Source organism: Psittacula echo, assembly GCF_963264785.1.
Source record: "Psittacula echo genome assembly, chromosome: 2".
Classification (NCBI taxonomy): Eukaryota; Metazoa; Chordata; class Aves; order Psittaciformes; family Psittacidae; genus Psittacula; species Psittacula echo.
This window is the reverse complement of record NC_137737.1, coordinates 14,731,168-14,745,105: the sequence shown is the minus strand read 5'-3', so window position 1 is coordinate 14,745,105 and position 13,938 is coordinate 14,731,168. Positions and strand designations below refer to the sequence as shown.

At 40.6% G+C, this 13,938-nt stretch overlaps 1 protein-coding gene across 1 annotated transcript in view; it reads left to right on the top strand.

Moving 5' to 3' along the window:
- The window catches only part of BMPER (BMP binding endothelial regulator), a gene marked incomplete at both ends in the record, with an annotated part of 141,762 nt that overhangs the window by 84,002 nt on the left and 43,822 nt on the right, over positions 1 to 13,938 (top strand). The window contains 2 exons of the mRNA XM_080611127.1: positions 702 to 747; positions 9,390 to 9,719. Coding sequence (XP_080467253.1) covers positions 702 to 747; positions 9,390 to 9,719 — 376 coding nt within the window. The remainder of the gene's footprint in view (positions 1 to 701; positions 748 to 9,389; positions 9,720 to 13,938) is intronic.

Sequence of the window (13,938 nt, the reverse complement as noted above, 5' to 3'; positions counted from 1 at the left end):
CCTTTCCTTTCCTTTCCTTTCCTTTCCTTTCCTTTCCTTTCCTTTCCTTCTCCTTCTCCTTCTCCTTCTCCTTCTCCTTCTCCTTCTCCTTCTCCTTCTCCTTCTCCTTCTCCTTCTCCTTCTCCTTCTCCTTCTCCTTCTCCTTCTCCTTCTCCTTCTCCTTCTCCTTCTCTTCTCCTTCTCCTTCTCCTTCCTTCCTTTCCTTCTCCTTCCTTCCATTTCCTTCCTTCTCTTTCCTTCCTTCCCTTTCCTTCCTTCCCTTTTGATGGAGAAATGAATGATGTGGGGGGAGTGTGGGAATGGGTGTGCAGCAGGTTGCCTCTGTGTGGCTACTAAAAGGGTGTGCATAAACAATACATATACTCTGGGAGGTGGGGGCAAAAGGTAGTGATCTTGTTAACTCAATGACTAGTCTGCTTTAGATATCTGTGAATACATGAGTCCAAAATTCTCTCACATTCTCTCTAAAGAGAAAAGTGGTAACAGAGAACCCTTTTAGTATTTCATTTCTTATAAGACTGCCAGGAAGCTCTTTGAATAGTTCTGTCTGTTTTTAGCACCTGATATTTGAAGCTGTAACCAGGGCACTGAGTTCAAACACAACTTGAACTATTTTCAAAGGCTTATCCAGCCTTACAACATGACACAGTCATTGCTCCAAAACCTCTTTCATTAAATCAGCCTGTCTTTCTCCCAATTAGGGTAAAATCCTGAACAGGAAAGGATGCTGTCCTATTTGCACTGAAAGTAAGTTCTTTCTTTGAATTCTTTGAATTCTTTTTTATTCTTTCAGAGAAAATAAATATAGTAGAAATATGTTTGCTTTTCTGCCTTCGTTTCAGAGGTGGCTAAAGGGCAGGTGATTATTGCTGACAACAGATTTTGCCTCCTATAAATCTGTAAATTTAAGCTAAAATTCCTGGGTATTTTATTTTACTTTTTTCCAAATGACACCCTTTCGGTCAAATCTGAGGTGCTGCTTTTTTAAGGATATAGTTGGCCTGTGAAATTTGTAGGTAATAAAATAAGCAAATGAATAGAGTTGTAACTTTTAGGACTGGGTACCTTTTATACTTGTATATAACAGCCCGGCTATGTGTATGTATAATCCAACACCTTTGCAGATGATTTGTGAGAGTGAAAGAAAAGTGGGCAGAAATGTGAGACACAGTCTGGGGCAGCAGTGGAAAGTACAATAGAAATCTAACCTTGTGTTTGTATGATGTTTAGCCTCAACCATGACCTTTTTATCTCTTTTCACTTCAGGAATGATCATCTTATGATATCACTTGTGTTCTCTCCTAGTCAGCAAAGCACTTAGACAAATACTTATTTTTAAGCTTGTCCTGTTTAAGTCAACAGGGAGACCTGTCTTCACTGAAGTTAACAGAATACAATTATGTATTTCCTTCAGGACATGTTTAAGTACTTTTCCAAATAGGGATATACTGCTAAAATGGGGTTTTATGATTTATAGGAAGGCTTCTGAAAGAAAGAACAGGTTTTTAAGGAGAGTATTTCCTATTCTTTTGACTAAAATCAGATTGGATTTGCTGATCAACTCAATTCTGGATGCTCTTGAATTGCACAAATTCCATATGCTAAATACCTGTTTTTCCACTCTACAGCAGAATCATGTTGAAATGTGTAACTTGTGATAAAATAAACTTAGTTTGCAAGTCTTCAGTATCAGAACAAAATTCAATACAAGTGGCAACCTCAGAAACACTTGAAATAATACTAGGCAGAGGGAGAAATGAAAGAGGATTCAACTGACCAGCAGCTGATTTCATGTTGGCTCAGTTTCAGGGGAGAAGAAATTTGTATAGACCTCTGCTCGAACATGACATGTCATTAATGTCATGAATTTATTGATCTCTGACTTGCCTCTCTCTGTTCTTACGTTTCATCTTATTTAACCTTTCTCTTTTGTAACGTGAGAGTGTGAGAAAAATAATGGGGCCAGCCATTCCCTCACAACATTGAAGACCCTCTACTGTAAGGGGTTAAAAGGAAGACAGTGACTTCTTCCCTTGATAATATAAGAGAATGGTCATGGCTATAAGACATGTGAAATTAAGGGCAGACTGATGTTGCTTGTCCTTCTGCCATGAAGATCTGTAAAGAGCTTGGCTTCATCTTCCCAGTAAAGGTACCCTTCTAAGTACTGACAGACTCTTAGGTCTCCCAGGAGCCTTCAGGATAACCAGCTGGCTAGAAGTGAGGCTAGGAGGCTCATTGCACTGTCCCACAGTGGCACGCTTCTCTGTTGAACATGAAACAGAGAGGTCCTCTTTTTGGAGAGGTGTCTCACTAGGGACCTATTTAGTATTTGGAGGCAAGTTGATGCTGAGCTGATTCTAAGCTACTGTGATTAAAAAGCCATTCCCAGCTTTTATCAGATAATGTAATCAAAGACCTTAAATACCTATTGTCGTACAGCAGTGGTGGCTACCACTAACTGTTTTAACATCAATGTTTTAACAGTTGCCATTCTCAGGGAAATAATTCCACCTTTGTGCCAGAACTGCTGTAAATCTCATCAGAAGACAGGCAGAAGGCATAAGGATTTCAGTGATGATCACCATTTCGGATAATAATTAGAAACTTTGCTAATTCAGCCAGTTTCTGTTGAGATAAGATGTATATGCACAGCCCTTTCCCTCACCCACCCACTCATGTTGATCCTCTCTCCACATATTAACACACCAAACATTTCTAGCGGTCCAGCAGATATTAATTTTCCAAAGTAAAAACAACATAGGGAGGTACAAGAACATACTGTACACAGGAGAGCTTTGAATGCAGTTTAAATGCAGCCAATTTCTGTGAAGTGGGTAAAAAACAGTCACGTTGTTAAAGCATACACTTTAAACTGAAAAAAAGAACCCTAAAAAATCAAAGGATTATTTTCAAAGCAGGTTGTTGCAGAGAGAAAAAGTACCTCGTCTCCTAAAGGGCTGGAGAGTCTCTTTTGTCTACTGTTGCCCAAGTTAACTATGGTTAGTTTTGGCATGTTGCTGTTTAAGCTCCATGGCTGGCGTACAGTTATCACTAATTAAACACAGTGGTCATACCAGTGGAAAATTCAACAGTTTAGTTTATACTGCTGTAAAAATGTAATGAAATGTACGCTTTTGGGCTTGATTTAGAGAAATCACCACTGACGTCAATTCCATAAATTAGTGATCCTATGTTAGACCGAGGTCATTTTCATATTAAAAAAAGAAAACATTAAACCTGAGTTCAAATAACTTGAACAGACAGCTCTCAACTCCAGACAAAGATGGGAATTTGCAGGGGAAGTTAAATCTTTGTTCTTGACAAAGAAGAATTGATAGATCTTGCTGAAATTACAACATGCAGTATGAAAGCTTCCTCCTGCAACCCTATAGATATATTTTACTCACGATCAATAATCTTAACACTGTTTTACCTAAGACATTGTGAGGCTTTATGGATGAAGTTCTTCCCAAGTGGACTGCAGTCATCTAAGTCTAGCAGTACATTGAATTTGTAGTAAAGGCCTCTTTTGGGGCAGAAAATGTCATTTGTCACAAATCATTCTGCAGCTCTTTTACTTGACGAAATGACCAGTGGAGCTAAACTAAACTCAAGGGCACTTGGATCCAGCCTTAGGAGTAAAAGGTTGGTCCTTTCACCTGGTCTTGCATCTTTTTTATGTGTTTCTATAGAAATAAATATTCTTCAAAGAAAAAGAAAATCCCAACAAAACCAACAATAAGGTGCAATAATATGCATTGTAGGTACCTGTGAGAGCAAGGAGTGGGACTAAAGGACAACATAGGCCCCTCCTGGTTCTGTTTCTTGTGTTACTTCCTTGCCCTGGAGATATCCATCCACAAAAAGACTGCAATTGTTTATTCGTCCTGGAACGCTGTTTATGATTTACCTTTTCAGCCATTTCAGCTCTGATGGTCTACTGTATAAGTATGTATTTTGACAAATTGGAATAGCTATTTTATTTATGAAATAGACCATAAAGACTCCTGTGGAGTTTTGACACCACACCTTGTAATGTGTATTATATCAAGCTGCACTGTGCAGCAGTTATGAGGAAAGTACTCTCTGGCTATGCATTTTTTACAGAAAAGCTAATGAAATTCTATTATGCGTGTTCTGTAGCTAGTTTTCAAAAGTTAATAATGTGTTCTGTTTGATTTAGGGCTTAATTCAGCACATGGGCTAATTGCATTCAAAGTTTCATTTTATTTTCAAAAAGCTGGGATCTTTTTGAGTTATAGATGTGCAACCAGAACACCCTTAACTGGTAAACTTGTATTTTTTCCTCCCTCTCCTTACTTAGAAAGTGTCCAAACCAATTTCAGTTATAATTTAAAGCATATTTTTCTTGGCCACTCTTAACTACCTACAAGCCCAGAAGAGTGTGACCAGACATCTGGACATCTTGGACTTCAATTGACTGCTCTGATCTCCTGAAAAAATAAAACAAGCCATTCCATGAGCACCAGAGCTAACAGAACCTGGTTTCCTATGGATTTGTGTCCCATTTCCTTTATATCCCAACAAATAATAAACCCAGCTAGAGACAATATATCCTGTGGCTGCTCTGGAGCTACAAGTCTTCTAATTGCCCAGCCAATATGCTTATGCTCTCCGGCTGGTCAGGATGTGTGTGCTGACTGTCTGTCTGGCCTGCGCCATGCAGTATATATATCTCCTCTTTCTAGAAAGGCTAAATACCATCTGGGGGAGGAGGGGCATTGGGTGAAAGGCAGAAAGGTACTTTTTGGCTGTCACTTCTTTCAATAAGTGGTTCTTACATTTACTGAGCATCCTACTTATTAGAAATGAGTTGTCTTTCAGGCTTTTATCCCTCCATGTTGACCAAAACAGGTTGTGATTTCATGAAGTTTTTTGGGAAATGCTAAAATGTTCTTTTCCTTGCTGTTGGTTTTTTTTCAGCTTCCTTTTTTTGCACAGATAAATGTGCCTTGCAAACCAGTCTCCTTTGCCCACAGTTACCTTCCCTGTTACCTTTTCTAATGAAAGTTACTACTTTGTTTGAATGGGGTGCATGATTTGTAATGCAAGGAAAGCGTGCCAAGAGTTCTACAGTATTCAGTTTAGCACCTATATACTATTATTATTAGTTTGTAAGTAAGCTGCAAAGCCTTAGGGTGGGAGCTGAGCAAACTGCATGAATCACAGATGTAGTTTACGATTGTCAAATGTAAAAGCGTGAAGTCCATATTAGTTGCTTAAAAAACAAATGTGAAAACTGCTGAGCTCCCAGAAGTGTTTATGAAAGACAGGAGTTTGGAATAGTGATTTGGGAGCCTAAATGCAGAATTTCCAAGAGAGGTTTAGAGACGTTTGCAGCCAGCTCCAAATAATGTTTAATCGGAGCTGAGTGCCTAAGGTGCTTTGAAAATCACAGCCTTCTGAACATAGCTCTGAGGCCCTCCTTTGAAAAATCTCTGTTATTCAGGGGCAGAGCGGGAAGGGGTATATTTGCCTTCATATGCATGTGTAGATGAGCAAATGAAGTCATAAAAGAGCATGAATGCCAGGTTCAAAACAAGAAAGAGGCAATGGTTCTTCGTGCGTTTTGCCTGAGGATGTTATGGCTGCTAAAAACAGTTTTGGGTTCAAGGAGAGACTGAATAGGTTCACAGAAAAGAAGTCTATCAAAGGTTACTAAATAAAGAGAAGCCGTGTCTAGCTCAGGAAGTCCCTAAGCTAAACATAGGTAGAGCCTGCAGAGTCTTAAGGGGAAGTATCATATGTAATTGCCCTTTTCTAACTCTGCCCTAAACAGATGATAGATACAAGGAGTATCCACAATAAGCTGGGAACAATTTACTGTAGGAAAAAAAGGGAAGGATCTTCACTGATGACCTTGTGCCTCGTTAACACAAGCTACTAAAATTCATACTCCAGCTTTGAGGAATGTACCTTTGGTGATGAAGCAATATCTCTCCATCCATTACGTCCCAACAGAGGAGCAAGTCACACATGCTCCTAACTAGAGAATGGGTGCTTACAATAGATTCCAGAACCAGCCAAGCAGAAAGACTGGTTTGTTTCAGAAGGGGAAAAAAAAGAAAGAAAAAATAATAAAGCAAACCATAAAACATGATGTGATTGAAACTCTCCCAAAAGGAAATAAACAGCAATCCAAAACCTAAAAATGGCAGGAACTCCTTTCATGTTGCTTGTCTTGTTACACCCGGTATTTAAGGTTTATTTCTAGGCCAACCAGTTCTTCTTCCTGGCAGTGCCTGAGTTATCACACACACTCTTGCAGAGTGTGGATTTTTTGTTTTCATTTTAAATTCACAATTTTAGCAAACCTTTCAAGAATGTTTTATACAGTGATATCAGGGAATCAATTATTCAGGCTGGTTTTAGGTAGATTTTCCCTCCTCCATTTCATTGGTTATTAAAGAAAACAGCGGAATTTGGATCAGACATTCAGCTCTCTGGTCCAAAATACATTCTTTTTTATTTTAACTGCACTGCATCAAGTTGACATATGACGTGACACGATGTAACATAACATAAACCAACATTACTCTGCATAACACATTAGAAATTAAAAACAAATATTTCCTTTGGATCCCATTGGTACTATCAGTTCTCCTTGCACATCTCTAAATTTTATTTGCTCCTCTTATGTCTTGCCTTTTAGCCCCTTGCTTTGGTAAAGAAGCAGCCTCCCCCTCCTGATAAGTTAGTTAATAACATGTGTAACATGTTCTTGGCCTGTAGAAATGCAGACACAAACCAGTTCTCTCTTCTGAAATCTTCAATGATCTTAGGGCTGGGTTTTTTTGTTGATAAGTTGTCATGTCTGAAGAAAAACTAAAGCCTGAAAAAATGAAATAAAATCTGAGCAGGTAATAAAATGTATCTTCATACTCATTGTACAGATAATTATTTGATATAAGGAAATCAGAAACATGTGAGTATGATTTAGTAACTGTGAAGTCAGATGTTCTCCATATAAAATTTATGGATTCTTTTCCCATAGGTAAAGCGGATCAATTAATCTTTTTATGGACTTTGGGAAACAGTTCTTGATATTCTCATTGGTATCAATGAGGAAAATGAGACTCATTTACTCATGGTTTAAAAGCACACTTGTATCTAAGTGTCTTGGTTTTCAGGCTCTGCTTAAAGTCCATTTGGCCTGATTTCCAGAGGTCTTGGTGAGATGTGGTTCATTTTGACTTCTAATGGAGCTGTCAACATTATGTCCTTGAGAAACTGAAACTTTTGGTCCCTCGTTTGCAGACATAGCGGAGAGGCATAACAATGATGCTGAGAATAGTTACTGGCTTAGCTAAAGAAGCATGCATGTGGCAAATTAGGGGTGAAGTGCAAATTTCCCAGGCATCATCTCTGTGATGGTACTGAGGGACAGTGATGGCAGTGAGGGACACTGAGGTGAGACTTTAGGAAGACCTAACTTGCAGTCAGGGCAGCTGAGCACTGCAACTGGTTTCTGGAGGAGGCTGTGGAGTTGCTGTTGCCACTGCTCTTTAAGAGCAGGTTGGATAAACGTGCCAGGAATAAATAGGTACAGGTGATTCTGCATTGCAGCTGGAGAAGGGAAAGGTAATTTCTCCAGGGGTCCCCTTCAGCCCCGTTTTCTGTGTCTCCATGTAGGTATCCTTGGATGCTCTTTAACTACAGCTAGAAAAACGTGCCTGAAGCATCATAGCTTCTTTAGCATAACATTCTGCCTAGGCTCAAAAACCATGATGAGGAATGTGTATTGCATAGTCACAGCTGCATTGCACTCCACTGAAGGAATTCCCTGCCTCATGTCTCCTTTTCTGTATGTTTGAATCTGCTATTAATGGGATTTTTTTTTTTTTTCCAGTGAACAAATTGTATTTTTTTTTTGATAGATGCTATTCACATTATTGAGTCCAGTTTTGTTACTGCACAAAGTCCTCCCCCTAAAGCAGGCATCATCTTTCAAAAGCAGCCTCAGCCCATGAGTATGTGGCTGGCAATAGCAGTGTGCATTTCTCTGCCTTTTGAGACTCCTTCTTCCAGGAACAGCAGCAAGGAGATGTGGTTAGGACCCATTGTAATGCCAGAAGGCTGCAATGTAAATAAATTTGTTGCTGTCTTTGATTGTGAGGCAGTTCAATCAATTGTTGGGTAACTGCAGGGTAACTCAGCATTGTTGACATGAGCATGGAAATGTTCTGCTTTTAAGCTGTGGCTTCTCCAACCAGTGTATGGATGCAAACATCAATAAGAAATCTCTTTCTTTTCCCGATGCAAATAGTTGGTAGACAAACCAGCCCCTAAATAGGCATTGCATCATGTTAGTCACGTAATACGGACTTTTAGTTGGTACCGTGGTGACAACAACTGCTACAAGTCAGTTGTGTATAAACAACACCTATGATAGCAGAATAAAATTGCTGTTTCTACAGATAATGTGGGGAAAATACATAAATGAACAATACAGTTTGTAAATGTACATTTTTTTGTCAGTGTGCCTATATAAAATATGGATAGTACCAGGTCCTGGTGAAGTGGTCTGATGGCTTTTAATTTCACGGGATCATCCCTGCCTTACTGGGACATTAGAATTAGCCTCAAAAATACACATGTGATGTTTTGAATTATGCTTCTATTAGTGGATTGGGCTTTGCTCCCACAATACAACTTAAGGGTGGGAGCTCATCCCAGGGGATTTTAACTGTCTGAGAGGAATGACTGTAGTCTTGGATACTTGTTTGCGCTTCTAGAGCTGGCTGCAAAGAGAAAGGCTCCTCCAGAGAGTAATTCCCCATGTTTTAAAAGAGATGTCTAAAGCTGGTGAGATGAAAGACTTTTTAGACATGCCTTTTCCTCTCTCAGTGAGAGGGAATCACTTAGACTAGACATTTCATGTCTGGAAAGCTGAAGGTTAGGTGGGAAGGGTCCCATCACACATCTCCAGAGACGTATGGTCTCTGCAAACCAGGGCTGTGCCTGGTCTGATATCATGAGTGTGGCTTGTATTTTCCAGAAATGAAATAAAGTAAAATATTTCACAGGCTTTGTAGTAGCCTAAACTGTTCAGGTGATACATGATGTTCAAGGGGCAAATGTATAGGTTGGAAGATGTGTCTTTGGCTCCTAGCTACAGGTTAGCCTTCCTATGCTACCCCAGGAATGAATTGGCCTTTGGTTCCCACCCACTTTGGGAAAGACATCAACTAAAGCCACGAAGCCTTTATTTTTCAAACGTATATATTCCTAGTGGGCATCAGCCCAATGTGCCCTATAGGACAGATAGACTAGGTGAGAGCAGCGTCCTCTAAGTTCTTATCAACTGCTTTTCTCAGACTTGGATTGATCCTGATATGGCGCTTTTGTTTCTCACTCACCTGCAGAGCCTGGCGTTTGCACTGTATTTGGAGACCCTCACTACAACACTTTTGATGGACGGACATTTAACTTTCAGGGAACATGTCAGTACGTTTTGACGAAAGACTGCTCCTCCTCTGCCTCGCCCTTTCAGGTGCTGGTAAAAAACGATGCCCGTCGGACCCGTTCTTTCTCCTGGACAAAGTCAGTGGACCTTGTGTTGGGCAGAAGCACTATCAGCCTCCAGCAGCACCTCACAGTGAAGTGGAATGGGACCCGCATCTCCCTACCTTGCGAGACACCACAATTTCAGATCGATCTGGATGGTTATTTGTTGAAAGTGACAACCAGAGCAGGTAGGGCAAGTGTGTGTGTGTGTGTTCTCCCTGGAGAACTTCGCAAGCGCAACGTAAACAGCAGTCAGTAAAAAAGCATGATACCAAAGCCACTCTATCACTCCCCCTTCTCAAATGGACATGGGAGAGAAAATACAACAAAAGGCTTGTGGGTTGAGATAAGGACAGGGGGAGATCGTTCACCCTCTTACGTAGTGTTTGGGTTGGATGGGACCTTCAAACGTCATCTAGTTCAACCCCCCTGCAATGAGTAGGGGTAAGATATGTTATCCCTGAGATACTACCACCATCGCTGATGGGCTCAGCTTTGGCCAGAGATGGGTCTGTCTTGGAGCCGGCTGGCATAGGCTCTATCATACATACAGAAAGCTTCTAGCAGCTTCTCACAGAAGCCATCCCTATAGCCCCCTCTGCTACCAAAACCTTGCCATGCAAACCCAATACATAGGGTCATCGATTGATACTTAAAGGTGAGAGCAGAGAGGAGATCAGATCTTAAACATATCATTCATGGGTTTGTCCAGTTGCAGTAACATAGCTTAGAGTCTAAGTCAACAATTATATAAATCATAGTTACTAATGGCTAGAATGAGTTTAAGTTGTCAAATTACAGGAATATTTCACTGTGGCTACCCAGCAAAATGGAGGCCCTGGTTGGAAACCCATAGCTTAATTTGCTGTTCAGTGCCATCATGCTGGGCTTGCTTTGTGCTCGAGTAAGAGTTTGTCTGCAAGGAATAGAGTCCACAGCACCAGAAGCAAAAGGAAATCAGAAGCTTCACAGAATCTGGTACCTTATTTATGGAAACAGAGAAGGGAGATGCAGACTCTCAGGTCTTTTGAGTCCTAGAAAATGCATTAACTGTCAAAAAGCTGAACCAAAGGACTTACATTTGTTTTGGTAAAGCTATTCTGAAACTATAGTATCCTTGCATAGATAAATCCTGAGGGGAAGTTTAAAACGTTCTCATTAGCATGTGTTAGGTACTACTGTAGTCCTGAGAGATTTCACTCACACAGTGAAGTACTGTTTCAGTGAGAATACCATTTACTGTTAATTCAATTAAATGCCATGTGAAAGCAGTGAAACCAGTCTTTCTTATGGAGTGATATGGTCACAGGCATGACGCATAGTCATACTCATTATCTAGCATCACATTTTTTTGCAAGGGGGGACACTAAGCACCCACTGTTGAGCTGAGAATTTAGACACCTGTTTATATAGCCCCTGGAAATGTAAGTCTGCATAATGTGGATCCCAGCTCTGGGCTCATTCCTCAAAGTGGCAATGCAGATTTTTGTGGCTGTCTGTAAAATGCACACAAGTTGACCATTATTCACAACTTCTAATTAAAAGCATCTTGAGGGTTTCTCTTTGCAGCCAGCTGAACGCTATGAATTCTGGCTATGTGGAATTCATTAGCCAACCACAGGCCAAGGCAAGGTTTTCCACTGAAGATGAATGACAGCTAATCCTGTTGCTATTCCATTTGTCTCTGGTACAAGCCTATTTAATGACTGTACACCATCTTGTCCATGTGTTGGCAGAGGGAGTGCAAACATGGCATATGACAACGCACCAAACAGTGTGTAATCAATGCAGATTATAGCCTAAATAATTCCTCCTCTTGGCAGAGCAGGATCAGGTTTCTCTTGCTGAATGCAGCACGATGGGCCAATTCCTCTTTTCCTTAGCACATAAGGCCTGGAAAGCAGTAGAACAGCATGGCTCCATTCTGCTGGGAAAGGGCAAGCAACACAGAGGAGGAATATGCTGCATAGAACTGGTTTAAGGACAAATTTTTTGTTCCACAGGAAATTATGAGTGCTGGAGGGGGAAAAAATGGAGAATTTTCTGTTTCAGAATGAAATATGGATTTTAAGACAATAGCTATGCTTTCCCATGGTAGGGTGAAAAAAGGGATGAGGGGACCAGAAGTTATGAAAAATAAACAAACCATTGCACTACAAGCAAAATTCGAAGTAAAATTAGGCTGGGAAGTGCAGGGTCTGGTGCTTACAGCTCAGCCATCATTCCCACGGCTTTTGGTTTCCCTTTTGGAGAGCTGAGAGCTGAGCCCTGGATAAAACAGGGGAGCCCAGAGTTTCAGGAAGCCTTGTGGTCCCTGGCTACAGGGTGATCTGCATGCAGGGCTGTCCTGGAGTTGCATACCCTCAGAGTCCAGGTTTCCAGGCAGCCCACCAGGCGAGCTGGCAGGAAACCAGCTTGGAGCCTTGCCTGTGCTGTGTTGGAAGTTCATTGAATCTGATATGTCTCCCTGAAGCATTTCAGTTCTGTTGAATTCGCATTTTCCAGTGAAAACCTGTTTTGTCGCTGAATTCCTCACCAGCTGCAGCCGTTGATGCCATGCAGCAGTGATTCTGGCACCCTGCACTTGCAGGTACTTTGTCATGGGTATGGTTGGATGGTGGTGTGTCTTGTGTAGAATCTGTGTGCTAAAAACATGAGAGAGCAGAGGTCAGAGGGCTGGTGTCACTTCTCTGTCTCTCTAGTGCAGGAGCACATTTTGTTGTTTCTGTGTTGATCTTTTTCCCAAAGCTTCTTTGCTGAGGTTTTCTGTGCCGCTTTGGCACTAAATCCTTAGGGATGAGTGGTCTGCCAGTTCTTGAGGATGCCTTTACCATGAAAAATCAGGCAGAACAATTGATGGGAGTTCCCAGCATGGGGATCTCAGTGGGTGATGTGCATAAATCCAGAAGGATTTTTTTTTTTTTAAATGCAGTAGAGCACATAGTGTGCCAAGTTAAGAAATCAAGTAACAAGTTGGTTAAGCATTCGTCAAAGAAAGGGGAAAATTGGAAAACCTTAAAAAGTAACTCAGAGAATATCCCTTTTCTGCACATCCCCAGATCGGACAGATGCTGCATCCTTTGGCTTCACATCTCTTGGATACTGATTCGTGTCCAAGTGAATGGGAAACTCATCCATTTTGGGACAGGGGGAAGGAAAGGGGTTATAAGCACGAACAAACTCTTCCAAACAATTTCTTTCTGCCAAGGAGACCATTAAAAACGTAGCTCCATAGCATAGTCCCATCTGTCACAGCTCTTGCTGGTTTACAGAAACCAACTGAACTTTCGGCTTGTGACCAAACAAAAAGGCACACTCTACACAATGCCATCAGTGTCTGTCGAAATTGTCATACATCTAGGAGTAAATACCCTTCCTCGTTGCCTCAAAAGGGAATAAGCTTCATTATGGAAAGAAGCCTTCAGGCTGTTGATCAAAGCTAGAAATTACCCTGATATCTGAGCAGTTACAGTAGAATATACAATACCCAGCTAGAGGAAAGGGCATCCTTTTGTCATAGCTCAACTGTGAATCTCTTAAATCAAATTCCGTAATCAAAGCAGGATTCTCTAATCTAAAAATGTGCATTTTTTGTATGCTGAGATGAAAAGTGATGAATTTCTTTTACTCTTAGCTGCATACTGATTGCTCTCAGAGCAACATGTAAGAAGTATAACAACTCTCACAGAGTACACATGGATCTTCAATTTTATAGTTAACCTTTTATAATGAAGGTGATGGGTTTCACTGAAAGTAAGTATTGGCTTGAGAAAAAAGAGGAGTTGTAAAAAGAAATTTAAAATATAATCATTAGCTGGTGTTAAAGTCAGCAGCTTCTGAGGGAGCTCACTTGGGGAAGAAGTTGAACATTGCTTTAAAAATGGAGTTATTTTCTGAAGAGAACTGAGAATTTGGATCTTGATGCTTCAAGCTTTGTAATAGTTCATATGATTCTCAAGTGTGAAGAAATCTTACTTTATAAGTTAATGGAAGCTTTTTGTAAATGCCAGCACAACAGTATTAATCTGGTGTCTGCAAGTCAAGCTGTGTTTTGTTTTGTGCAGCGTTGTCAGAAGCAAAGACAGCTGGAATTTGGATTTGTCCAGCAACGATAATATATGAAGCAGCTTAAAAGGCAGCTTTCCTACTTGCCACTGTGTTGGCTTCGTTAACAACTGTAGTCTTGCACAATTTCTCAGTTGGCTGGGTGTAAAGTGCCTTTGGAAGAGGACACAGTGGCTCTAACAGTTGGACTTGATGATTTTAAAGGTCTTTTTCAACCTAAACGAGTCTATCAAAGCTTGGTTTATTAGATAAATTGAAACTGCTTTCAGTAATAGCTCAGGACATATTTATCCTATGGTTGCTAACCTATAGTGATAAGAAAATAGGATGCAATAGACTATA